This window comes from Amyelois transitella, chromosome 22, assembly GCF_032362555.1.
Source record: "Amyelois transitella isolate CPQ chromosome 22, ilAmyTran1.1, whole genome shotgun sequence".
In the NCBI taxonomy this organism is placed as follows: Eukaryota; Metazoa; Arthropoda; class Insecta; order Lepidoptera; family Pyralidae; genus Amyelois; species Amyelois transitella.
The window spans coordinates 3,197,460-3,224,493 of NC_083525.1; the positions used below are offsets into that span (position 1 = coordinate 3,197,460).

At 36.8% G+C, this 27,034-nt stretch overlaps 3 protein-coding genes and 1 non-coding gene across 4 annotated transcripts; 3 read left to right on the forward strand and 1 right to left on the reverse strand.

Annotated features, from left to right (window-relative positions):
- Positions 1–1,216: 1,216 nt before the first annotated feature.
- On the forward strand, positions 1,217–6,434 carry LOC106137090 (Golgi SNAP receptor complex member 1). The gene is made up of 6 exons (XM_013337848.2): positions 1,217–1,371; positions 2,523–2,698; positions 2,976–3,065; positions 3,749–3,894; positions 4,447–4,563; positions 4,926–6,434. Exons 1-6 carry the CDS (start codon positions 1,341–1,343, stop codon positions 5,044–5,046), a joined length of 681 nt encoding a protein of 226 aa, XP_013193302.2. The 5' UTR covers positions 1,217–1,340; the 3' UTR covers positions 5,047–6,434.
- An 879-nt stretch (positions 6,435–7,313) lies between these two features.
- Positions 7,314–9,967, reverse strand: LOC106141426 (zinc finger protein 2-like). The gene is made up of 6 exons (XM_013343080.2): positions 9,716–9,967; positions 9,139–9,285; positions 8,726–8,809; positions 8,300–8,365; positions 7,838–7,960; positions 7,314–7,712 (listed from the first exon to the last, which is right to left on the reverse strand). The coding sequence occupies exons 1-6, from the start codon at positions 9,836–9,838 to the stop codon at positions 7,467–7,469; spliced, it is 789 nt and encodes a 262-aa protein (XP_013198534.2). The 5' UTR covers positions 9,839–9,967; the 3' UTR covers positions 7,314–7,466.
- A 3,578-nt stretch (positions 9,968–13,545) lies between these two features.
- LOC106137069 (armadillo repeat-containing protein 2) lies at positions 13,546–26,606 on the forward strand. The gene is made up of 19 exons (XM_060950843.1): positions 13,546–13,743; positions 14,562–14,673; positions 17,729–17,873; positions 18,274–18,415; positions 18,726–18,852; positions 19,663–19,810; positions 19,893–20,100; positions 20,356–20,458; positions 20,801–20,973; positions 21,470–21,669; positions 22,194–22,362; positions 22,679–22,796; positions 23,155–23,204; positions 23,287–23,421; positions 23,751–23,904; positions 24,265–24,408; positions 24,700–24,933; positions 25,803–25,885; positions 26,262–26,606. Exons 2-19 carry the CDS (start codon positions 14,565–14,567, stop codon positions 26,553–26,555), a joined length of 2,736 nt encoding a protein of 911 aa, XP_060806826.1. The 5' UTR covers positions 13,546–13,743; positions 14,562–14,564; the 3' UTR covers positions 26,556–26,606.
- Trnaw-cca (transfer RNA tryptophan (anticodon CCA)) lies at positions 25,659–25,730 on the forward strand. The gene has a single exon. It is a non-coding gene; the product is annotated as a tRNA-Trp (tRNA).
- Positions 26,607–27,034: the final 428 nt, after the last annotated feature.

The window sequence follows — 27,034 nt, forward strand, 5'->3', positions numbered from 1 at the left end:
AATTGCGAAAAGCAGGCAAATTTAGCACTTTCGTATTTATGAATTGAAACAAAAGTAGGTAGGTATCTAAAGAAGAAAGAAAGAAGATAAGAGAGTACGATAGAAAACCGTACTCTTATTATATTAACACTTGCATACCTACATGTATGCACTTAATATGAATTAATTATTGAGTGTAACAGCAAATCAAGTGCAAATTATGAATTGCGGCAACAGAATGAAAAAAATACAGTTTATTGTAGCAAAGTTAGCCATGGGCCCTGTATACATTGGGCCAATATATTGGGAAAACACGTTGGCGATCGCGGTGTGTAGCTGTTCACACACATTTGCTTACCTGTTCTTTGTGCATTGGCGCTTTGATTATGGAAGTACTAAGGCTGCAGTGGCATACATGCATATAAATAATCACGTCTTATATCCCTTGCGGGGTAGATAGAGCTAATAGTCCTAAAAAGACTGAAAGGCCACGTTTAGCTGTTCGGCTTATTATGGAATTGAGATTCAAATTGTGACAGGTTCCTAGCCCATCGCCTACCAGAAGATTCCCATGGATGACGTTAAAATTGACTAAGGGAAAGGCTTTAAAATTTGAGATTCCTCATGTAGGCGACCATAAAGTCATACAGCTGAACGTGCCATTTTAGTCTTTTCTAGACTGTTGGCTCTGTCTACCCCGCAAGGGATATAGATGAGATTATATGTATGTATACATGTTTAGTTATTATGCTGTGTTGTTTTCAGCACTTTAGAATAGGACCACTCCATCTCTATCCCACGGATGTCGTAAAAAGCGACTAGGGTATAAGGCACACATTCATCTCAGCCAAGTTTCCATGCTAGCCTGATAGCAAAGATAAAACAGTATCTGCCAGCGGCTTCTGCTCCCGTGCAGATTGTAGGGGTCAAATAAAGGAAACTTCGGATTATTATTTTAGGCGATGATGAGCTAGCAAACTGTCACTATCTGAAACTCAATTCTGTCATAAGCTATACCTACAGCTGAACGCGGTCTTTCGGTCTTTTCGAGACAGTTGGTTGTCTGGAGCGTTTTCTATCCATTCGTTAACAAATTCCAAGGAACAAATTCGCCCATGATTCGTCATTTTAACGAAAAAAAGACAGTGATTCGTCATGGTCCTTTCACCTTTGTCATTTGTCATCAACAAACATCTGTCTACTGTCAGTCAGGTCAGGTCTGTCACTGTCATTTAGCTTTTGGTGTAATCAACAAGCAAATATCTGTCGCGAATATTTATTTTTAAGGATAAATAAATATCGAGTCTATTAATTTTATTTTTTAATGTTTTTGTAAATATTATCTTAACATCACGCAGAAAATGTCTGCTCTTGGCGGCTCGTCTTGGGAAGGTAAGCAATAAACACCATTTTACGATGTACCGGTTGGGGTTCCTATATGACGTAGCACACGGGTATACAATTGAAATTATTATTCATAAAGTAACTTAGTGAGGAGTGATTGTTTGTAACTATGAAAAATATAAGACCACTAAGCTGAAAGAGCAAAATGAGTCAGATCACAATATCTTTATTTATTGACATGAACCACAGGGGTAATGAATAATATAACTTGCTGCTGATAAGATTTGGCGAGCAACACTTTGTGATCGTAGGCCTTAGAATCTAGAATGGCTTAACTCTTAAAACGGGCCACCGCCAGAGAGGTTGGGGAGGGTGGGGGAGGGTTAGTATGAGCAGCCCCCCCCCCGGCACGGGGGGGTCAACCAAATCATTCGATTATATTTAATAATTTAAGACTTATTTTGAACTGTTTGTTATTTCAAAATAAAATAAAATATTGACCTAAGTTATACCTGCCTAATTACTCACACTTGAAAACTCATAGTCCCTACTTACTTAGGTACAGTTCTTAAGTACTCATTCACTGATAAATTATTATTATTACTTTTGTCCCTGTGATCCACTCTAAAATTTATTAAAAAATTCTGAAAATCAGATTGATTCTAATGAAAAATAATCAGTATTTTGTGTGAATAATTTCATACGAAACAATAGCAACAGCACTGGTTTAATTAAAAGTCCTGGTAATTTGGTTGACAAAAAAACAATTTTCTTAGATACTACCTGGTAAGGTAAAAAAAAATTTATCTGAAAAATAGTAGCAAGTAAGGTATTACCTGCTACTATTTTTCAGATAAATTCCTTTTAATGAAGACCTTTTTGTTGCAACATTTCAATAGAAAAGATCGGCAAAATTTAAGATTCAGTACAAATAATTGACTGTACTGTTTGACTGTACCAAAAATATGCTTAGGGGTCTGTCCAGAATACAATATTTTATTGATTTTTCTGATCCCTGGAGGAAAATGGAGTATTAGGAATTGTAATGATAATCTGAATAATGTTTATTATTATTATATATACCCTGAAGGGATCCAAGGAATAATCAAGTATCAGATTTTGAGGATCTGACTGGAATAACTAAATTTCTCTGAATATCTCATATAAAAATAACATGTTTTTTACCATATTGTTTTCAGAGTTGCGTAAGCAGGCTCGCATGCTTGAGAATGATATAGACATGAAATTAGTTGCATTTAGCAAACTGGGAATGAGTTCAGCCCCGTCTGGTCTAAGTGCGGAGAGTGTCCCACTCATCAACAGCGAGGATATGTTCGACACAATGTCTATGGAACTGCAACAGTTGTTAAATAAGGTTAGTACACACCTCATAAAGAGATAGATTTCTCTGGTGTTAGCACGAGTTTTACTTGATCAAGTGAGTCGAGCAAGTATGTGTTTTACTCAGCAACATCTTCTGGTAACGCGATGGCACTAATGCAATTCAATTTTAAAAGACTTTAATCTAACTTTGAAGTGTACTGCTTTAGATTAAAATTGTCCTCATTCTAGAAAAAAAACAGTAAAAACTGAATCACGGGATTATTCATAGTAATAAACTTAGTACTTTAAAGAAAATGCTTTGTTTTCAGCTTTCTTCTATAAATGATAAAATGGCAGATTTAGCTCCGAGTGGGGCTGCTACAATGCATACAATCAAAAGGCATAGAGAAATATTAATGGTAAGCTATTATAATATTTTTTGGTTACATGAGTAATGGAGCTTAGATCTTATATTCATGTGTTCATATATACTCTAAGCTATAGAGGAACAAGAATCCTAAATAAAAACTAAATTTCTTGAGATTATCTCATTTGGTTTTTGGAAAATCCATAAAATTTGAAAAAAACGCTTGAGATCGTATTATGTTATGATTAAGCAGACAAGAATGCTTCTTATTTCCATTAGATCTATAAATACCTACTGTGATTTCAATTAATTTATTAAGAAAATGTATGAATTTAGAGAAATATAGTAACGAAAACAACAGAAAATATAATTTTTTTGTGAGAGCAGTCTACTGGTCCGGTCTGATAGAGAATTAATGGTGCATACACACCGTCACGTCGTCCCCTGCAAGCAAGACAAAGCCAACAGTCTTGAAAAAACTGTACAGCCACTTGGGATTCCTCTTTTAGGCGATTGACTAGCAACCTATCACTATTTGAATCTCAATTCTATCAATAAGGCAAATAACTGAAAGGGGCCTATCAGACTTTTCAAAACTGTTAATTCTGTCTATTCCGCAAGAGATATAGACGTAACAATACGTGTGTATGTATTGATATTGATAATTAATATTACTATTATTTGTAATGATTTTGTTACCCAATAAAATATTTTTATTTTTTTTGATAATTCCAGGACTACCAACAAGAGTTCACGAAGACGTCTGCGCGCGTGAACGCGCGTCGCGAGCGCGAGGAGCTGCTCCGCGGCAGCAGCCCGCCGCCCGCCGCCGGGCTCAGCCGCCGCGACCAGTACGCCAAGGAGGCCAGCCACTTGCACAGGTGGTACATACAGAGAGCACAGCTTGCTGTCACCTCTATTCATAGACACCACATTTTGCCTGAAACTTTGTTGATAGAAATCACTGTAGGTAGATGGCAGCACTATTGACAGATTGATAGAAAACATTTTAAGTTGGAAAAAAGAAACACGTTTTATCCATTGACATACAAAAATAAGAATATAGATAAATAAACATAAATTTTATTCATATAAGAGATAATACTTATAATATTGGTCATGGGAAAGTTTCCTTACCATGAGAACACTGATAGCTATGTTAAAATGCAATCTTATCCACCTTCAATTTGATTGTTTTCTTCTTCGTCCTCGTGGCTTTAGTCCCGGTTGCATCCCCAAAACTCTGCAGAGGAGGCTGGGGTATGCCTTTTACCATGGATCCTGGATTAGGTGTGTCAGGTTTTTACTCGAAGCGACTCCCATCTGACGTCCGTAACTTTTGCAGGTAAACCTAAACCCGCTTTGAATTGGTCATGGTTACACATCCAGTTGGTGCAACCTTCAATTTGATCGTATTTTTTCTTAATTTCTAGTTCACATATCCTAGTGGACGAACAGATAAACATAGCGATGGAGGCTCGCGAGCACCTCACATCGCAGCGGCAAACGTTCAAACGAATGCAGACGAGGTTCAATGACATCACAAACAGGTAACACACACACATGTATGATTATATAAAAATAATCTTGAATTTTTGAAATGGACCTTTCTCATCGTACTTTAAATGAATATAAAACTTTATTGGTGTCAATAATTCACATAGTGTATTAAATTACGTGTATTCTTTCATGTTATTAATTAATTTATAATGTTTTGTGACCTTTCACCATCCTTACTCCCGTTCCTGCGGGAAATTCTTCACCTTTCTTTTCTGTATACCAAATTTGAAATCTTTAGCTCCAGCAGTTTGGGCTGTACGTCGCTATGTTACAATCAGCATACTCTTTTATTTATGTTGAAATATAATGGACAACATGTATTAGCATTAATCGATTTTTCTCTTTTTTCCAGGTTCCCCATGTTAAATAGTCTAATATACAGAATAAACGCGCGAAAACGTCGCGATTCCCTCATCCTCGGGGTCGTGGTGGCGGTCTGCACTTTCCTCTTACTACTCTACGCATTCCATTGAGTTATTACCTGCATTATTTATTTATGTATTTGTAATCTATGATTTTATTTGTTAAACTACTCGTATAATAAGTTTCTTTTTTTGTAAAAAAATAATAACAAATTTACTTACATAATTGTTTCTTTTCACCAGATAGCTATGTGACTTAAGTTTTGTTTTTGGAATTAATTATTGCACATATAAAATAGCAAGTTTATAAGTGATCAAAAGTAGAACAGGTAGGGTAACAGTGGACCACATATAAATATCAGCTACCTATCATAGATGGTACAATTTTGTCTGTGGCCCATTGCACATAATTTATAATTTCCATATTCATACAATATTCTTTCAAAAACTTTTGGTATTTTGTACAGAATAAAGGCAGAGTTAACTCAAACAAAAGCGTTCAAATGTCAATTTTATGTTTTCTTACTAACGGTGCAATGTTCAAAAATAAACACACAATGGTTATCTCTAACTGTTATTAAAAGTTATGGCTTTTGCTCTGCATAGAAACTGAAAGTACTAAATTAACTGAAACTTATTGACTTACTTACGTAACATATAGACCTAGCAAATAGGAAGAAATCATTTATATTTAATTATAGGCTGTGTTTTGTTTGTCTTTTTAATAACTATTATGGGAACAACTTTTAAATTTGCATGTATTGTGGTACACTGTATAGTCAACTGCGGAGAAACTTAAACTTGCCTATTATAAAGGTTAGCTATGGAGTCTGGGTTCATATTTCTTTGCAGTTGACTGTACATGCATAAACGTGTCATAATTACTTATTATCAAAATTATGCTTCTTAATTTCATTTGATAAATTAAGAGGAAATATTAGAAACTATACAGAAATACTTTTCTTTCAACCAAATATATGTACACTGCTAGAGATATTATGAAAGTAGATACTTACACCAGACTCCTCAGGGGCAATATGTATTACTCACCGGTATACCCCTATTTTTCGTTTTGTATTATTAAATTATTTTTTAACATTTTTTAGTATAATTGCATAGTTGTTTCGGCGAAATATATTCTGCTATTGGAACTCTAAAATCAAGAAGTTTAAAACTTAGTCGAGAAAAATGTACGAAACAGCAGTTCTTTTTTCGTATTTTCAGTACCAAGAACGAAAAAAGAAATAGAAAACAATTTTAACTATTTTCTAATAGTCTCAGTGAAAATACTTACACTACATAAAAAGAGAAATAAGGTTGTACGGTCGGGGGTGTTTTTTTGAGAATTTTGATGTCAATCTATATAATATAAATTTGAATGTACAGAATATTTTTATTTATTAGAGGCAGAAGGCCTAGGATTGGGGATCATAAGAATATATCAATGTAAAAATATATAAATAACATAATAATTGATAAATAAAAAAAGGTCTTATGAAGTTTATGTTTTTATTTCGTTAAATACGTCTTGTCAAACCGATTATTCCTATTGTATACGGTACTGATACACCTGGTAAGTTGAATAAAAATAGTGGCCTTGTGGTGTTGCCAGCCGTACTCGTATCTCTACAGTCGCGTGCGGAGAAACTTGACCTCTATGGTTTTGGTTTGTATAAAATAATAAGAGTCATGTTTATCTACAAAAAGCAACGGGCGCTGGTATAATTTGCTACATAATGGTGTGTAATGTAATCAAATACGCTGTATCTAACCATATACAGGTATAAACAAAACTTTGAAAATAAATACTTAGTACAATACTATAATGGCTATTCAATCTTCGCTTAAAAATATTTGCCATTATTGGAAATATTTACACTTACACCAAACAAAAAGGTAGGTACACAAAATAGTACACTTACAAGTTGTAATCACCACTTTTAACATCATTTTATACATATATGTGTTATACAAAAAGAGAATTATATAGAACGAAAAAAGAGAAATTAAGTCTTATTCCTCCTGGCATCAGTCCCGATTGCGCCTCTGAAATGCTCGAGCTTCAAATATTGAAGTGTAACTAGAAAACATTGTTTAAAACCTATATTGTTCTGGATTTTTTCGGGATGAAGAACAAATTCCTCGTTCAACCACAAAACATCTATTATACAAAAAACTAATTTGAATGAAACATCTGGTAGTTCGTAATCCCGTCATTAACTTTAACATTCACACGTCTGGTCGACTGGTACGTTCAGTATAGTCCCTTTTGTATGTAAAGTTACCCTGCACAAAACTCCATAATAGATGCGAGTTCACATCGGAACTAGGGTAGTTATTTTTTAAATTTTCCCTCGTCGAAGAGATAGGTTGATATGTTCTTGATAGTTCAACAACACTAACCCCGCGTCGCAGTGGACTCGTGCACGCATGTAGATGGGTTTTATTTAAGTAAATTCAAATAAATAGAACTTCACCCACCAAAGTCCCGATCACTAGCCATTACTTTCGTGCGTTGCACTTTACTGACGTCAGGAATCCAATTCTTTATGCACATTTTTTAGATGAGATTTCAACGAACTATTCTGGGTAAAGCTTTGGCCACAGACGTCACAATGGTAAGGTTTGACCCCCGTATGTATCCTTAGGTGCTTCTCCAAGTCTCCTTTTGTAGCAAACGACTTTCCACAACCGTCTAGTGGACAGGCAATGGTCTTGTTGTGCAATCGCCGATGGAGATACAGCTTTTTCCATTTGTCGAATACTTTGTTACATACCTGAAATTGAAGAAAGTTAAGTTTTTAATTGTTTAAGTACATATTGCACAATGACATGACAAAATGAAGAAAACATATAAAATAATTGTTTAAAAATATTATATTTTACATATGGTGGGGCTTACCTCACATCTCAATTCATCATTGTCTTTCAATTCTTTCTTAAACTTTTTCACACAGACATTGGTTTGTGTGGGAGTAGCTTTTACGGGGGAGCCAGAGTCCACTTGTAATTTGGTAGATGATGTCTGAAAGAAAAAAACTATTATACATGTCTTCTTAATGATAAATACAAAATTCAGGAGAAAGTAAATATATTCCTCTTTAATTCTTGTAGTAATTAACGTCAGACTTGCTTATCTTCTTTTAGTCCTTCATTCTAAAGTCCATTATTCATAGCTTCTTCTCACAGAAAAAGAAAAATTAATTTGTTTGACATGTGTCTAAGTATTGGTTTAACGATAAGGGGAGCTGGAAGAACATAAAAACAGTGCTGCGCTTTCTATGCTACAGGAGCAGGTGACCTTAATTATCGTGTATCAAAAAAAGAAGTGATCATCAGAAAATGTAAAAGTGGTTATGCTTACCACAGTCTGTGTTTCAAACAAATCTTTTCTCACTTTAATTTGATGTCTTGTTTTCGGTGGAGTTGCCTGTAAATGACAAATACATATTTTAATGAACCTTCTTAATTAATAACTCCAATTTGTAATGCTAAAAACTATCTCTCTCTCTCCAGGTCCGTGATCCACATCAACTATGTTGGTAAAGTTCAAAAAAAATTGTACCATTTTTGTTTATTCATAAATTATTGCTTGGAGTGTCAAAAGTGCATAAAGCAATAAAAAAAGTTTAAAAATAGCGATTGTTTTTCTTAGTACTAATGTGATGTGAGAGCCCAAAATGTCTTTGAGTAGATGAATTAGGAAGACCAGACAAACAATTACAGTATGAATATGAGAGAGTAAGATAGTATCAATATCAAAAATCAGAATCACATTTTAATTTCCCACCTTTTTTCTTTGAGTTTCCTTCTGAACAGTTTCTGTTATGTCTTCCACAATCACTAGCCTATCAGAATCCTCATCTTCAAAGTTCTGGAAAAGCAAAATAAATGGTCTACTGTTAATTTTAGTATGTATTGGTAATTTTTGTCATCTTTGTAAGTGAATTGTAATGGTTTGAGAAATCATTTATTGAACTAAAACTGCAAATGTTTTATAGTTATTAGGACTCGGAACACCAAACCCCAATCAGAAGCAGCAGTATAAATGTGGCGTTTCAAATTAATATGAAAAATTTTAAGAGTTTATTGTATCGTGACTTGGAGCAAATCTGCTTTCACACTGTGCTGCCTCTGGCCAGTGTTTGTTGTGCTCGGGCCTTTATACCAAGAAACTAAAAGAATTAATAAAATAATATTTACCATTTCATCATCAGGTACATCAGCATCAAAAAGAGATTTAAGATGTGTATCATTCTTTGTAGCGAGTAGTCTTAACTCTTTTGCATTCAGAGTGATCTTTAAACATTTGGAACAAATTTTTTGAGGAAGGTTGTCAGACTGTTTGAGCTGAAAATATAAAAATTAAATTAGGTACAGATAAGTCTGAATTTCATGGAGATTGGTCAGACAAACAAACAACTATCTACTACTAGAAAATAAGTGGGATAATGTAGTGAATATCTCAATAGCACAAAATGAGTCAGTATTTTGATATGTAAATAAAATTGTTTGCTTTAAAGCAACAGCCGACAGATGCTACAGGGAATGTATTTTATGCGAAAAAGAGGCAAAATCACAGCATAATAAATAAAATTTATTTGTGCTGTCGACTAAGTACCTATCATTCAATCAGAGTTTAATTATTCCACATTTAAGTGACTGGAAATATGAAAATTTAATTATGGCGAAACTAGGGATTTGTGAATTACAAATGAGCATTGATAGTGCGTGGTGTTGTGTAGTCAAATTATACTTTTTTAGTTTAATAGATACGTACATTTACTCCGGTGCACAGCAGAATATCTTGTGCCAGACCCTCGCTCTGGAATATGTTTTGCACTCCAGGCTTGTCGAGACATAGCCTACATTTTTCATAGAATAAAATAACTTGAGATTGCATGTCAAATAAATACTATTTTTACGTTCTAAGCCACATGCAATACATTTTAAAATTCAAGATCAAAATACAAAACAAACCAAGAGATTGATTGAAAATGAATTTGGTTGGCTTGGCATTGGCAATGTATGTATGTTTGGCATTGGCAGCTGACAGCAAACAGCAAAATAGCTGTCAATGACTGTCACCATGTCACGTCATCACATGTTTCCAGTGTTGCCAGATTTTGAGATTTTAGCGCTAAAGCTAGGCACTTTTGGCTTCTTAAGGCGGAACCCTAAGAAGCCAAAAGTGCCTAGCTTTTTAAATAAACAAGGAACCCACGTAGTTTCGCCATGTCTGCCTGACTGTCCGCGGTTTTACTCAGACTATATAATAGAAAGCTGTAACTTGGTATGGGTAGTAAAATCATGGCAAAAAGTTTGTTTCGCTCCTATACTAGGGTTATTTTTTTCTCCATTTACACATCGTTTGGGGCTTCATTGAAAAGGTTCTTTACAAATGGAGGTGGAGAACACTATTTCTTGATCCGTTTCTAAATTAAAAACGATGATTTCCGTGGGATTTACGAAAAACCTGTATTCTTTTGTTGGTCGCGCAAGCGAAGCTGTGGGTAAAAGTTAGTCAGCTTATAGAATAGGTACATCTACTAAATATTTTTTAAGAAGACAATGTCTATCTGGCTATATAGCCCAAACCGCTGGGTTTTAAATTTGACATGTAAGTTTCTGAAGCGGTCTGGGCTTTGGCGAGGGAAAATAAAAAACATGAAGATCATTTATTTTTACTTGCATAATTTTTTTAACAACGTTTAAGTTAATTCAAAGCAACATTTCAAAAAGATCGGTTTAGTAGATATCGCGGAAAGAGGTAACAAACTTACTTTCGCACATATAGGTAACATAGTTGGGATTGAGATTAAATTAATCTTGGTTTAAGAGTTTGTTCTTTTAGGCGATGGGCTAGCAACCTGTCGCTATATGAATCTTCATTCATTTCAAGAGTGTTGGCTCTGTCTGCCCCGCAAGGGATATAGACGTGATTATATGTATGGAATTAAATAACGCTTTATAAAATAATATTTAAAGATTACCTATGTATAACTAGACTTAGGAACCTCAAACTTCTTAGATTTTTACTAATAGCAGTCATAGTGACAGCGAAACCACAACAAAGTGGAAGCAAAATCCAAAACATTACAATTAAATACAATATTCATTAAAATTCCTAAAAATCGCATCCATGGTTTTCTGATAACAATTTCATTAATCATTGAATATTTAGCATGATTTCTCCACTGTGATTCGTAAGTTAACCGTTATCTTTTGGTAGCATATCTTATACTAATATTATAAATCTGAAGAGTTTGTTTGTTTGTTTGAACACGAATCTCAGGAACTACTGGTTCGAATTGAAAAATTCTTCACGCTGCAACTATAAGGAGCAAATAAATAATGGAATATGTGAAAAAAACGGGGAAAATTATTCATCCTTGAGGGCTTCAATGATGCTCAAAATAACTATTTCATGCGGACGACGTCGCGGGCACAGCTTGTATAATCCAATTTTTCCTGGAAATTTCCACAGCGGCGGGACTGGAATAGAAAAAAAAAGTATTAAGTAGTTAATATTGATTTTATTAGTAGGCAATGTAGTTAGAAGATGTATAAAGTTATAAAGTTTTATCTTAAGCTCTGTTCACGTTGAAATTTTGGAATAAAATTATTCATAGTCATTAGTTCATTCATACTTACACAAGACACATAGTCATAAACATCCATCCTACACGCTGTCCTCATAAATCAATAATATGAATTTTAATGTTATTCAAATTATGAATATTTTATCTTAATCTAGTCTAAATCCACCAGCCATCTAGCTAAATAAAAGGCCTAGGCATCTATGTTTGCACGTCGTAGCCAAGGCAACGCACTGACTTCAAACTAATCGATTTGTCCACGATAGATAACGAACAACAAGGAAACAATTAATAATTAAAATCGCGCAAGTAAAGCAAGGACAAATTTTAAATGAATTATTTATTACTAGCGACCCACCCCTGACGGGTTGCTCTGCGTCTTAAAAAATCACTGTATCTATTATAAAAATCTACATCAAAATCCGTTGTGGAGTTTTGAAGATCTAAGCAGCATACATATACAGACATAGAGACAGACGCGGGAAGCTACTTTGCTTTATACTTTGTAGTGATAGTGATATTCATAATTCCATACTAGTGTTAAAAGATGGTTATATAGTTTCTAACCAATAAACTGAAAAACAACTACTTTCATAGATTTTCCATATAAATTGAATACAGATATTAGAAGCTTCTGGTGGGGTGACAAGCTCTCATTTCTGAGAATTTTCAGGATACCGCCCCTTGCAAAATTTATGAATAGTTACTGATATTACAAAGTGGTAAATTTTGTAACGATGATTGATTTTCAGAAATATGGAAACCATTATTTTTTTATTTTTTAGCCGTTATAAAGGTACATTATCTGCGGGTAATGGTAGAGGGTGCACCAGGGAATTGGCCAGATGAAAGAGAGAATATAAGATAGATACCTTATTACTATCGTGAATAAGCCCAATAGTCCTTTTAAGTGTCTTTTTGACAAGAAATGATACATACAAACAAATGATCACGTCTATATCCCTTGCAGGATGGACAGAGCCAGAAGTTTCGAAAGGACTGAAAGGTCACGTTCAGCTATATAATTCAGATTGAAATATTGACAGTACAGCACATCGCTTAAAAGTAGAATCCCAAGATTTTTAGATTTCTCCTGTTTTTAACCAATCGATAACTAACAAGTTATTACTGCTTTTGTTATTGTCAATATTAGTAAAGATAATTTCGCGTTTTTGCGAGCGATAAATTGGCGTTACCCTTCAAAGCTCGTCGACCGTAAACTGATGAAGCGATAACATCAAGGCAACAGATACGGTTATTTAATTTATTTTTTGCGGTTCGGAAGTGATGAATACGCCCAAGTTTTTGAGTTTTTTTCAATAGTTTCTCATCGGGTTTAGTAAAAATAGAATCATTATTTGTACGGTAACTATTCAACGTAATAGTAGTTACTCATAAGATTCGGATTAGCATTAATTGTTAGTTGAAAACAGATAAAATAAAAAAAAAAACGATGACGTTATGAAATTAAATAATAAAATAATTAAGTTGATACATTTCCTATATTAACTTTTAGAATAAAATAGAATAGATTTATTTTCAAAATTGGATACAAGGTATCACTTATTGACGTCACATAACTTAAATCTAGTTATAACTACTACTTTTCTGTTCTTCTTTCTGATATGCTCTCATAGACCCAAAAATAATATACACTTACAATTAAATAACGGACGGAATAAATACGTTACTGACGTACTACGACGGACCTACTAAAATATCACATATTTTTAACGTCAGTATATGATTCATATCTAAAATATTCAAAACCCTATGTCTTTTAAATAGAAGTGATTTTTCGTAGTAATTTGTTACGCCGCTACGGTGGCTCTACGACAGCAGTTCCTCGTAGCGCGTCCTACGAACCGCTCGCTACGAGCAACGCGCCCTCTACGAAAGTCGGAATTTTGTTTCAGCTATATTGTGATGTTTATGTTTACTAAAACATTGTAAACAAAATAATTTTCTTGTTCATTAGCTAGGTAGTTTGTAAATGTTGTTTTAAGGTAGGTTAAACAAATACTGATTTTGAGTTAACGAAGTTTTGAATAAAATTATTGACGATGAATAGTTAAAGTTCTTCAGTTAAAGAAAGTCTCGTATATATATATTATCATTAAAAAACCTTTCTTGTGAAGAAATTTGTGACACGCAGGCAACCTTTCACAAAATATTTTATGGTGAACGGCAATATAAATAATCTTTTAAGGTACGCATTATTGAATTTAAAGTTTAGAATAAAAATAAATAATCAGAAAATATTTCAAGTATCTTACTAGTACTTATAAAACTAAGTTTTAATTTTCTTTACTTGACAAGTAAGATCTCTTAGTGGATAACATAACAGATTGTCAATCCATCGATCTCATCTGATTTAAAATGACCTAGTTGACATAAAACTCATTAGTTCGACATTCATGGCGCCCTAGTTACCGAACTTTATTTATAATGCGAGACAATGACCGCCATAACAACAATTTATATGATTGTTTCCGTCTGTTTGTGTGGTTCAGATAGACTGACAGAATATTCCACGATTGCTTTGTATCAATATCAATTTTATCATACACATCTTACGTCTTACCTGGTAGACAGAGCCAAAAGTCTCGAAAAGACGCAAAGTACGTGATAAGTATACTTGGATGATTATTTGATACAATTGAGATTCATATAGGTATTAGAAGATAGTTTTGATAAAAACATGTTTGTGTTTTCGAATTCATCACTACATAGTACAAAACAAAGTCGCTATTTTAGTCTGTTTGTCTGTATGCTTAAATCTTTAAAATTACGCAACGGATTTTGATGCGGTTTTTTGTAACAGGTAGAGGTAGTATTCAAGAGGAAGGTTTTTATTTATAATAACATTTATAATTTTGCACCCGGGGCGGGTCGCTAGTTAATCAATAAAATATGAACGTAGGTTGATGAAAAAAATTTAAAAATTCGCAAAAGGAACCTGTTAATCAATAAAACGTACTGAATTACATACCGTTTGAAAATTATACATAAATCTTTTCTTAACAGGGAATGAGCGACCGAGGCGCGCGACGCGGCGCGGGCGCACCTTTCTACGCGCCCCCGCGTAGGAAAACTTCGGCTGAAATCATCAGCGAAGCGAGAGCTGCCATATATGGAGGTAACTCACGTCACAATGTGAAACGTAGCTCAATTCTCTTTTCTTCCTTAATAGCTTATGCTTAATAGGTATGTTTGGCACAAAATTATAAACGAGTACAAGAAGCAGTTTTCAAAAGTACCTTGTTCTGTTGTTTATTGTATGATACCTAGACATAATTTCGAGTAGGTGATAGTGATGAGCAGTTACTATCTGGTTAGCATTTTGCACTGGTCGGGGATCAGCAACGTTCAGTCAGAAGTCAAAGCCCAATTCTATAGTCTGAAATTTTCTAGATCCTGAACACCAAGCTTCACTGTATTAGACACAGATGGTGGTACATTATTCAAGAATTGATCATTTCAATAGGCTTGCGATACCATGATGCCCTCAAAATGGCAAGAAAAGGCACACGGATGGGTTTTAGTGGGTAGGTTGGTACACTAGGCGCCAGGAGTCCCACACTCTCCCGGGTAAAGACCTGGGGGGTCATCCATAAAAGGTTTCCCATTTGATAACACAAAAAAATCAAAAGATCATAGCCTTAAATATATATGGCTTAGAAGCGAGGGACCCAGACGTAGCGTACATAAAATCACGCCTAGGCAGAGACATCGTTCTACTTGCCACGCGCTCTGCATACTTCGTTCGCTTCATCTATATTAAAATTAAGAAAAACTCAACATTTAAAACCAAAACACCCAACAAGATTTTATACCAAATCCACGATCGGTATAATCAACCTTTGTGATCGCTATAGAAAATCTACTTGATCTTAATATCTATTATGATAAGCTCTTCTATTTTTTAATTACTTCTTGCCACTTGTATATATATATTATTATTTTATTTGTTCTCTTGAAATAATGTCTCCAGATGACGACTGATCTATGGCCTTATAGTCAAATGTTATGCTTTAGTTAAACAGTACACTCGTCAGTGGTATTTTCAGAACATTTCACTGTACCTATCGGTGGCTCTACGGTCATCATATCTGTCCATCTTGTCAGCGAATGTCCTTGACCTACATTTACGCAAACACATTTATTATTTGACTAGAACGATTCTAAATTCGAATAAAAGATGATGAAGCAATTCCAATGAATACGCCTTTTGTCGTGTTAGGTAGCTATTTCCGAGTTTCTGTCGGAAATACATTAGAAATAGAACAAAAAAGGTTGATATTTTTATTTTCAACTTAACATCATCATCAATACGAGTATACCTATATAGATACAATTAAATAAAGTTTATCTGTAAAAGTTCTATCAGCTGATTCCATGTAGGTAACATAATAAGTATATGTATAAAAAAAAATTTAAACAGTAAGTTTAATCACCTATACTGCCCGCAACTCAACTTCCCTTCGATGATAAATTCCACAAAACAAAAGTAGGCACTTAATTTGAGTTTATATATAACTTTTGAAAGCCATAAAATGTGCTCATGTTTTCTTAATCCGGCCCCGTCGTGCATGTTTTTTCGTTAAAACAAATATGCAAAACTTCTCTCTTTATAAAAGATACTTATAGCCTTGAATAGTGTGCAGTGTGTGGGTATGGATAATGTAAGTCACGATAACCATTTGCTTTCGTTAGATGTTTAATTTTATCAGCCTGCAATTCCATAATTTTTACGAAATCTGTGGTATAAAATTATATATGGTAAAAAAGTTAATAATTCGCGCTACATCGCTCGTGATCACAATGCCGTATAAATGAGTTGTAGTCACGCGAATTGGATACATTTATTTTCTGCCATGCCACGTCAGACTTTGGTTTTGGTCGCTCAAAGATTTTTTTGTGGTTCTGGTAGTTAGTGCTACTTATACCTATCTATAAAATAAACTACTATTTTGAATTAGGTTTAGTTAAAACCTAATTCAAAATTTTGATAAAACTTTTGAATCTTTTCGTTTTATTTGTTTGTCACAAACACACAAAGTACCTAAACTAGATTGGTTATGTACCTAACTTAATAAAAACAAACACATACAGATTATCATAGACCTAATAATAATTAACATTTTATTTAAGACACATAGACCTTTAAGACTGTAGATACGTATGATTATAAATTATATTAATATGTTTAAAAAAACGTAAATTGTTGTCAAAAAAACTCAAAATATCCATGCAATGCAGTAGAACGTTTCTTTTCCACTCTGCCCGAAATACACGTTCATTTGTGTACCTACTGTTCAATGCTCCGTAATTTACGTATTGTAATTGTAAACAGTAGCAATAAAACTTTCATTACAGCTTTCTCCTTAAGTTAGGGGGTGTTTCTTCAAGGTGATTGAACCGAGGGTCGGTCAAATCGACCTGCTTGGTAACCAAGGTGAAAACCAGCAATCACACGCCATACGCTCCCAGGGTAATTTAACTCATAAGCATATAGTAATTAAGCACAAATTGGCTTATGAGTATTAGTTTCATGAGGCTTAAAACCGGAAAAAAGAGGATTTTAACTGGTCTGTTTATACATATTTGTAAGATTAACTTTTGTTGATCTATACCCTGTTCCAGAAAGCAAAAAATATGAATTTTTATTTGTTTTATCAAATAATTTCGATTAATAGAAACACAGCTAAGACAATCATTTATGAAATCACAATCAGTCTGAAATCAATGCAGGTTTACTAAGCAAATATACAAGGGGAGTGTGAATGGGAACGTTCGAGTGAGAAGTCTAGATAAACGACTAGACAAACGTACCTTGCTCAAATCGAAGACGTTTTGGAGTAAGTACGAGTAAAATGTCAAGTCTAGAGTAGATACCTGAAACCGTTGCTTGCATGGAAATAGTTATGAATGTGGATGAAAGAAAAGAATTATGTAATGATTGTGGCAAGGAGAAAGATGTAGTCTGCCTAACCGTCCGGGAGAGAGGCGTTGTTTTATGTATGAATGTCCAATTTAGCAGCTATAATAATACCAAAAAATGGACACACGATACATTTGCACTTCAAATGGACACATCACAATTCAATGCAAGAAAGTATTTTGTCTTTTTAAGCAAAAATGTCCTGCCGGAATCCTTCTTCTTGGAATGCCACATCTAAATCATATTTCAGAAATGAGCAGCGCATCGTCCAGTGTGGGGGGCGGCGCCCTACGGCCATTACGCACGCGGCGCCCCTTCACGCCGAGGGAACCCCAACGTACCCTGTTCAACGACAGGGCGCGCAAGAAGGACCCACGACCGCCTAGTGCTTTTGAGTAGGTATTTTCATGTAAAAAACAGGTTTGTACCATTTTTGGTTACCTATCTTCCAAGCAATTGACTGGATGCAGCATACATCCAACCACGATCCAATATTTGCAGAGATAAGGCGAGAGTCGCGTCGTTTAAAAACCTGACACACCCGATCCAGGATCGTGGTCAAAAGTGCAACCCTGGCTCATCTCCAGAGAGGTAAGAATGTTACCAAAACTAACGCCCAGAGAATGAAGAGAATAAGCAATCTCCCGGGGTAACCCAGCTTAGAACATGGTTGCACTTTTAGTTGTCAATTTTTTTTCTCACGATGTTTTCCCTTATCGAAAGGCACTTACCAACCTAGGTATGTATATTCTTCATCATATCATTTTAAACATTCTGTTCCTATATCTTTCACAGCCTCAAGTACCTAAGCCTATCGGACACGAACATGGACGTGACGTCAGCGATCCTCGGCGCACAAGTATCCACATTAGAAGAGGACAGCCTGAACGGCGTCCTGCTCACCGAGCTGCAGAACAATGTCAAGAAGAAGCCACTTGTAAGTCAAAACTCATTAAAACCACCACCTCTTTCGCTTTGTGTCCACTTGATATCCACTAGAATACGCCGCGTTATGAACGTTTCAGATCAGCAAAATAAGCCTACAACAGGCTGCAAAAGACAGCTCATTAACATACAAGTCACAGAAGTAGAAGTAACTGTATCCTACTGTGAAATGTTTTGACCCCTATATTATTGATGCCAATTCTGTACAGCCATAAAACTAGAAGATGAGGTCAGAAATGTAATCAGATAGACAAAAGCATTATTTATTTAAAGAAAGGTATAGACATAAACTTATGTTAAAGTTACGACCGGCCCGGCCAGCTCATGATCGCCCGGTGGAAGGCTGGTCAGGTTTCCCGAAGCTACCACATCTGAGCGGACGCAGTAAGCCTTTGCACAGACGGAATACCACGGGACAGTCGCCAGAAGGCAAGTATAAACAATTTTATTCATAAGACCTATATTTTCTCTATAGTGAAGCCTGAGTACCTACGCCGAAGATTGGACAAAGTGGAGAGAGATAAATATTGGAAGGCAAACCCCTGCCCCGAAACATTGCGATGGAGAGTGTAGCCGCGGAATGCGCAAAGATGAAAAAATTTGATGAAATGGGAAACCTTAAATTACGTATATCTCACAAGAATCGATGTTTAATATTTATTATTTTTATATATTTTTCTACTTTTTCAAGCTCAAAAGTGCCTGTGAACTGTTAGAGCTTCGTTTTGATAAAATTAAGACGCGCTTTATAAAGAATGGAGGATGTTCCATTTAACTTCATCGACAAGAGTAAGCTCTAAATACGTTAAGGGAAGAAGATCATGACGGAATATTCCATATTTCAGAAAACAAGACTATTGATCTCTCCCACGCGTTAACAATTTCGAGACCATTAGCCTGCGCAAGCGGCGACAGCGTAACAGCTGGTAACTGCTGTAGCAGTAAATGTAAGAATGTCACATTGAAACAGTTTTTCATTATGACATGAACTGTTTAAAAATATAGTAGAGCTAGAATTGTTGATTTGTTTTTCAAGAAGCTTAGTAAAAGGTAATAAGTAGTATGTATTATTGTGGAAGATTTCTGTGCTTAAAGATACCTTATCTAGCAAAGTTGTTTTTTATAATAAAACAACAACTTTTCACATAGAAAATGTCGCATATCTTTTATTAGTTCAACAGTGGTATATATTCTTACAATTTCCAACCAACAAACTTTAGGTACATTTTACGATTTCAGCTCTCAGCCCTGACCCAATGGGTAAGAGACGGCAGTTTGCTCTCTCCAAATCGCTGACATACGACGTTCCCCCAACTGATGACCTTGGGGAGATTCCAGTCAAGCACTTGGAGGTTCAGCTCCCCAACACATCCGGGGACTATGAAAGGTGATTTCTTCCTGTGCTGTGATGAATGAAGAAGAAACAAATTTGTACAATCTACTAACTTTCATCTTCTCTATCCGAACAGAATGAGTTTCCTAGAACTAGCAGAGGCCCTGTCGCAACGAAGTAGAGACTCAGAACGCACAGTTCACCTGCTAGATTGTCTGCAGAGACGTCTGGAGCAGTCAGCTCCTTCAGGAAGTCTCCGTGAGCTGGTGATGCGGGCATTGTATACCCACGTCGACAGTGACCAGGAGGCAGTACTTGTTGCTATAGCCAGGGCTATGTTAACGGTGAGGATTTTCTACATTGGTCGATTCGGTTTGTTTTCATCACCTTTAGGAAATCTCTCGGAGTTGGTGATGAGAAAACACAAATACACAAACGCACAATTCGGTTGTGAGTAAAAGACACCTCAAGGCCAGAAACGTCACAGAGTCACTCAGTTTTCTTTTTTAATTAGGGTTATAATTTTCTAATGACGCTGTAAGTAGTAAATTCAGATAGCTGCATTTTTACCTTTTTCAGTTATAAACATTTTTTTTCAGATGCGCGTGACTGGGACGCATCTAGCTGCTGCATGCAAACTTGTCTTCAAAATTGCGAGGAATGACAAAAACGACCATTTCTTCAGGAACACAAATTTACTGGGTAAATATTAAACTTTTTCCATGGTCGCGTAATGCAAAGGAGCGCAATGTATTTTCAACATTTATTCTGAAAATAATATAAAAGTAGGTAGGACTAATTTAGGCTACGTACGAATGTGTTTACAAAACTTTGTTTTTCTCACCCCATTAAAAATTTATTTTTGGCATAGGACTCAGGGTCAGAGTCAGGCGAACTACAATACCCTTAGCTTGCATGAAGATCAATTATGATCTCCCGTAGTTTTTCCACATATTCTACACTTACTTGCTGCAATTTTTTAATTTGGTTTACAAAACAAACATATTTAGTTCACAGTAACATAGGTACCTTCAATTGTAACAGAACTGTTAGTGGAGGGATGCGGCCGCGCAGACCCGGTGTCGGAGGGCGAGTGCTGCGTGTACGGTGCGGGCGCGCTGCGCTTCCTCGCGCTGGAGCCGCGCCTGTGTGCGCAGGCGCACCGCGCGGGCGCACTGCATCTCATCGCGTTGCATCTCAAGATACTGAACAATGCGGTATTTTGATTTCCATTTTGAGTTTGTTCAACTTCACACGTCTCGTCCTCCTGGCTTTAGTGCCGGTTCTATCCATAATACTCTTATCACTCCGGAGTATGCCTTTAACTATGGATCTTGGTGAGTCAGGCTTTTACTCGAAACGACTCCTATCTGACCTTTACAACCTTTGCAGGTAAACCTAACCCATATTGGATCGATCATGGTTACACATTCAGTTATCTGAATGTGCAGGTTTCCTCACGATGTTTTCTCTCACCGGTTTATATCCAAACTAATTTGCACAACTTCGAAAATAGTTATTGATACATGGCCGAGATGTGATTCCAATTTTCTGCACAACACCTATCCCTGAATCGCCTTTTATGACGTCCATTGGAAAGATATATATCTAGTGGTTCTATTCTAAACCAAGCCGGAAACCAAACGGCAGTCTCTAACAAATTTGATGTATCACTATTTTATCAAAGGTGACCTGTTAAGATTTCTGTTACAGAAAGCAGAGAACCCCCGCGATGTATCGGAGCAGTCCACGCACGCGCTGTACCAGCTGACGGGCGCGCTCCGCAACCTGGCGGGCGCGGGCTCGCAGGCGCGCGCCGCGTTCGTGGCCAGCGGCGCGCTCGCCGAGCTGCTCGCCGCGCTGCTGCACCATACGGACCGTGATGTGCTCACCAATGTTGCGAGATGTCTGAGGCAAGCAAACCTACATGTATATGAGTAGCGGGAGCGATAAAGGGAAGATCTTCCGCCAGGCTAGGTGTTATGCCTGGAGAACTGTCTTTTTTTATAACTATGATGAGAACAGAGTTTGCCTGATGGGCATTTACTATTACAGCGGGACAGTTTTAGGCGAAGGCTCGACGCTCCTCCCACAGCCTTTTCTTTTGAGACTTTGCTTTTGAGCGATGCGAGCAATGCAAACATGCGAACGGATCCACCTGGGGAACCGCTCCAACGATGTCCGATGACCTTATAAAGAAACTAAATTAATTTGTTTTTTTTTGTATTATTAGATTTGTTATGTTATTGTCATGAAGACCGGAGGCGAATTTGAATTTTAAAATATCGGACGGCTGATTTATTACATAAGAAGCCGTCTTCTTAAGAAGATTAAGAATTATTGTTTTAGAATATTAGGAAGTGATTATAAAGCCAACCCATATTCTTAATAAGCTGATTAAAAAACCAGAACAAATAACCGGAATGTTTGATTTCAGCGTGTTATCAGCGGACGAGTGCTGTTGCGCGTGGCTGTGCGCGTGCCCGTGGTCCGCGCGCGCCGTGCTCCGCGCGCTGGCGGCGTGCGCGGCGCGCGCTGCGCTGGCCGTGCGGCTCGCGTACACGCTCGGCAACATGGCCGCCGCTGACCCACAAGCGGGGCTCAATGTTAGCACGCATAATCATGTCTATATCACTTGCGGAGTAGTCAGAGTCAACGTAAAATAGTGATAGGTTGCTAGCGCGATAGGCTAAATGAAGAATCCCAGGTTACATCCCAGCTTACCTATCACTTAATCCTTATCTTGGGATTATTTGCCACAAAATCAAGATAAGTGCACTTTATCGCACCATCACGGCGTTGACGGCATTTGTGGCGTAGCGGTGGTGCGTATATATATATATACTTAGTAGACTACTAGAGCGGTAGTAGGTAGTGGTAGAATAAGTAAATTCTTGTAGCCTTTAATTTTTTTCTTTTTAGATTTACAACGAAGAAGGCGGAGTGGACGTGCTGCTTACGATCCTGGAGTCATACACGACGCGGAACCAGGAGAGCAGAGAGGTCGACCCTGATGCAGATCCTGATCTACATTTAGTTGGTAAGAAACAAGCTAATTTGCTATAATATGCAGTATGTATGGTGGCGGTGTGCCACCACCAAGAAAAAAAAACAAATAAGACAGTCCATCTCGTTCCCATAGATGTCGTAATAGGCGACTAAGGGATAGGTTTGTAAACTTGAGTATTCTTCTTCTTCTTCTTCTTTAAGGCTATAGGCCTGCGACTGTCACTATTTGAATCTTAATTCTAGTCAAAGAGCTGAACATGGCCAATCAGTCTTTTCTGTCTGCTGTCTCTGTCTACCCTGCAAGGGATATAGACGTGACTGTATGTATGTATGTATGCAGAAATTGTGGTGATAAAATAAACCGCATTTATTAATGGTTACATTTTCAGGTACAGACCTAGGTGGGTCCGACGGATCAAACGAAGATGTTTTAATAAAGGTGCGTCTGTACAAGTAATAAAATACTATATTTCCATACCAGGTACCTAACTCGGATATCTTAATATTTTTCCACTTTTCAGACAGTTCGAGTGGTAGCCAATATATGCTTAGCTGAACGGGCTGGCCGAAGTTTAGCGGCGACACACGCTGAAAGGACGATCCGAGCTCTGCTGGCTTGCCTGGAGCTGGCTGAGAAACAGCCTGTTGATACGGTGGTACGTTTTTAATCAAAGAATTTCTTCTCGAGTCGGAATAGGTAGGTAGTTAAGTTAAGGAAACCTTGTTGCACCATAAAATAAAAGTAAATCGAGTTTTTAATAAACAGCTGGTTTAAGCAAGTCTTAAAGGATTTTTAAAAGAATGTTTGTTACCGACAAGTAGCTAAGACGACTGCTGCCCTATTGAGCTCATCTGCAAAACTTTTTCAACACAATATCAATAACAAGAAGTGAGATACAATTGAACAGGTTCTACTTTTCCCTTTGCACCGTGAAATACATTAAAATAGTATCCTATTTTTAACCAACTGAATTGCTTTTGTCAGGTGATAGATTTAGAAGAGGAGAAAGAAGAGCACAGCAATAGTTTGGAGCGGCGAGAGGAGTTGGCGACTGCTGCGCTCGCAACGCTGAACAATATAACGTTCTATCGGGAGCCGCCTGAGACACTCGATGAGCTACTGGACACCGTGTGTAGAGGTCAATATTGTCATAGATTAATTTTATTTTTCTTAATTAGAGAACTAATACAGGAGCCACGGCAATGCGAGGAGAGCGTCGGCCGCAATCGCTACACTTAATTTTTAACGACGATATGACGTTCGCTTAATGAACTACTGGAGTGGAGATTGTATATAGTCAAAGAACTAAATAACAAACAAATGCATGAACACAGCATCAATAGTTTGTATCCCGAAGCGCAGCCGTAGAGAGCCCAACTGGCAACAAGTAAACATGAGAGGGAAAGAGATTTTTGAGATTAACAAATCAATATACATAACTGACTATTAGTTATTACGCAATTCTCCCACTATAATAATGATCATGTTACTTCCTTAGCAACATGTCGCTGGCTGAGAGAGCAAGGCGTGGCGGCATGCGAAGCGGTGCGCGCGCTCGGCAACTTGTCGCGCTCGCCGCGCGCCGCGCAGCTGATCGTGCTCGACGGCGTGCTGCCTTCGCTCGTGCCTTTCTTGCATCACGGTCAGCATTCCTATTTTCTACCACACACTAACTGTACACTTCTGATTGCAATGATCTTACAGTAAGGGAAACATTAAATGGAAGGCTGCACATTCAGGCAAATGGATATGTACCAATAATTAAGGAATCTGTACATATATTATGGCAGCGGTGCAACTGTTATAAACAAATATTGGAATGATGGTGGTGATTTAATTCTAATTTAAAGATTTATTAAGAGTATTTAAGAGTATTTTGCGAGAATCCACACAGTCGATCCAAACATTCTACAAAAAAGAAACGCATTTCTAGACGACGCCAGCGTCCGTTGCGCAGCCGCCGGCGTGTTAGTGAACGTGTGCGGCGCCGGCGCGGAGAGCGCGCTGGGCGGCGCGCTGGCGGCGCGCGCGCTGTCGGCGGCGGCCGCGAGCCGCGACGCGGGCGCGGCCGCGCTGCTGGCGCGCGCGCTCTGGAACGCGCACGCGCACGCGCCGCTCACGCCCGCCGTCGCGCAGCAGGCGCATGTGGCTCTAGCAGAGTTTATTGGTGAATTGATTGAGATTTGGGGTTTATTCCCGAAAGTTGTCTTTCTCCCTCTAATTCTGAGATATGAAAGGCAATCTTTGAATCGCAATATTGCCTTGTCAACGTTTATGAAAATATGTAATTTCTCGTAAGGCTTCAAAAATATGAAACGGACGTACACTATCTTGTAGTATTTTATGTGGACAATAAAGAGCATACTTATTTTATTATAGTCCAGCCTGTCCCAGAATAGTTAAAGTTGCCCCAAAGTTTATTTCGCATTTCATTCATATTCACATTTTTTTTAAATAAATTTTAATAACACTATTTACTTTGTTTAAAACATGTCCGTCTCACCCAGTCCAGAAGGAAAGGAAGACCTTAGTAAAGGATCTAGATCTAAATCTCATGACATTCATACAAAAGTTTTCATAATAATTTGGATTTAGTAAATACCAAAGTACTTACATACTTATAAATTTTAATTTCGCTGGTCCGTATTTCTATCCTAATTTTTTAATGAACTTATTACTGACTAGGTACTTACTTATTTCTTTTTTTATAATAATTGGGCATTTTATCAAATAATTTTTATGGTTGAAATTGACCACGATATTCAATATCCTACAAACTTCATTCCTGTCTACATTTCAATTTACTCCGTGTGCCCCTCTTCAAATTTATTTCAATTCTATTTATAACACACAAATGTTAACACTACGCATATTTCGCCGGCATTGCTCAACGACTCCGTGGCGCAACGGTAGCGCGTCTGACTCCAGATCAGAAGGTTGCGTGTTCAAATCACGTCGGGGTCAAAGTGATCATTTTTAATATTTTGCTTTTTATTAACTTGACTAATTAAAATTATTATTTCTTTGTTATGTTAGATGATGAATCGGTTTTCGAAGCTTGTGAAGTATCTCGTAGTGGGAACCGCCGCGCCAGTGATCCAGCAGTGGCTAAAAGTCGAGTAAGATTCTAGTACAATTAAGTTAGAATGATAGTTATCATAATAATACATATTCTTTATATATTTAATTTATAGTTAAAAAATCTTTTTATTATGTGTTGTCTTAAATGTCTCTTAAATAAAAGTTTGAGTAATAAAGAAACAATAAAAATATTGCAAGTGATTTATTTTTATTATAACAATGCACTATTTCTTGTAACTGTTTAAATGTTTGTGCAATAAAACTATTACAAACAAAGACGTACCTACTTACTTATATTATTTGCTTATTATTACCGATTATCACAGTTATCTTTTATATAAAGGCACTTGTCTACTTTCCCATAAAATGCACTTCACATAAATATTTCTAATATAATTTCCCTCTACATTCCAGGTTAAATTCGAAATCGGCGACAATAACAATTTAGGCACCGAAGACTATGATCTGAAGGCGCGTCCGACCTTCACAAAGGCTTACAGCGTCGAACCAGGGCTAGACCCTGATCAAGATAACGCTTGTTCAGGCGAGGACCTTGGCTTCGAGGAGGGGGATGTAGAAGATGGGGAGGAGTGCGAGTGTCAGCCTTGCAGGAGACTGGCAGAGTGGGAGGAACTGGTGGGCGTAGCTATACCACTGCTGGAGAAACTCAGGCCGCCTAGAGCTGATGCCTCGGTAGGCACGGATTGAAATGGATCCTAGTTTTACGAAAGCGACGTTCCTAATCGATGTTTACCAAAATGACGATTTGCGACGAAACGAACAAATACTTATTTCGAACCTTGTCTTTATATGTTTGTACTTTCTTTTTCCGTTGCCTAATTCCGATAAAGTTTACGGAGGAACCTCTTCGTTTTTTAAATTTTCTTTTTTTGTTTAATCATGTTCGTAAGTAGATAAGTACCATAAATAAAGAAATTCCTTTTTACAAATAGGTACATGCTGTAAGTAGTTTCTGTACAAACATACACGATTATTAAATGTAGTACTTAATAAATATACATGTAATATACCGATTTTCATATAATTACTAGTCAATAAAATAGTTCAAACACTTATAAGTATAATTTTCATTTGCTTCCCGCCATTGATTCCTTTGGATAATACTTCGAATAATCGTTTTAGGTTTTTGCCTACACTGGCAAACAGGCGGTAACATTTTGAATTAT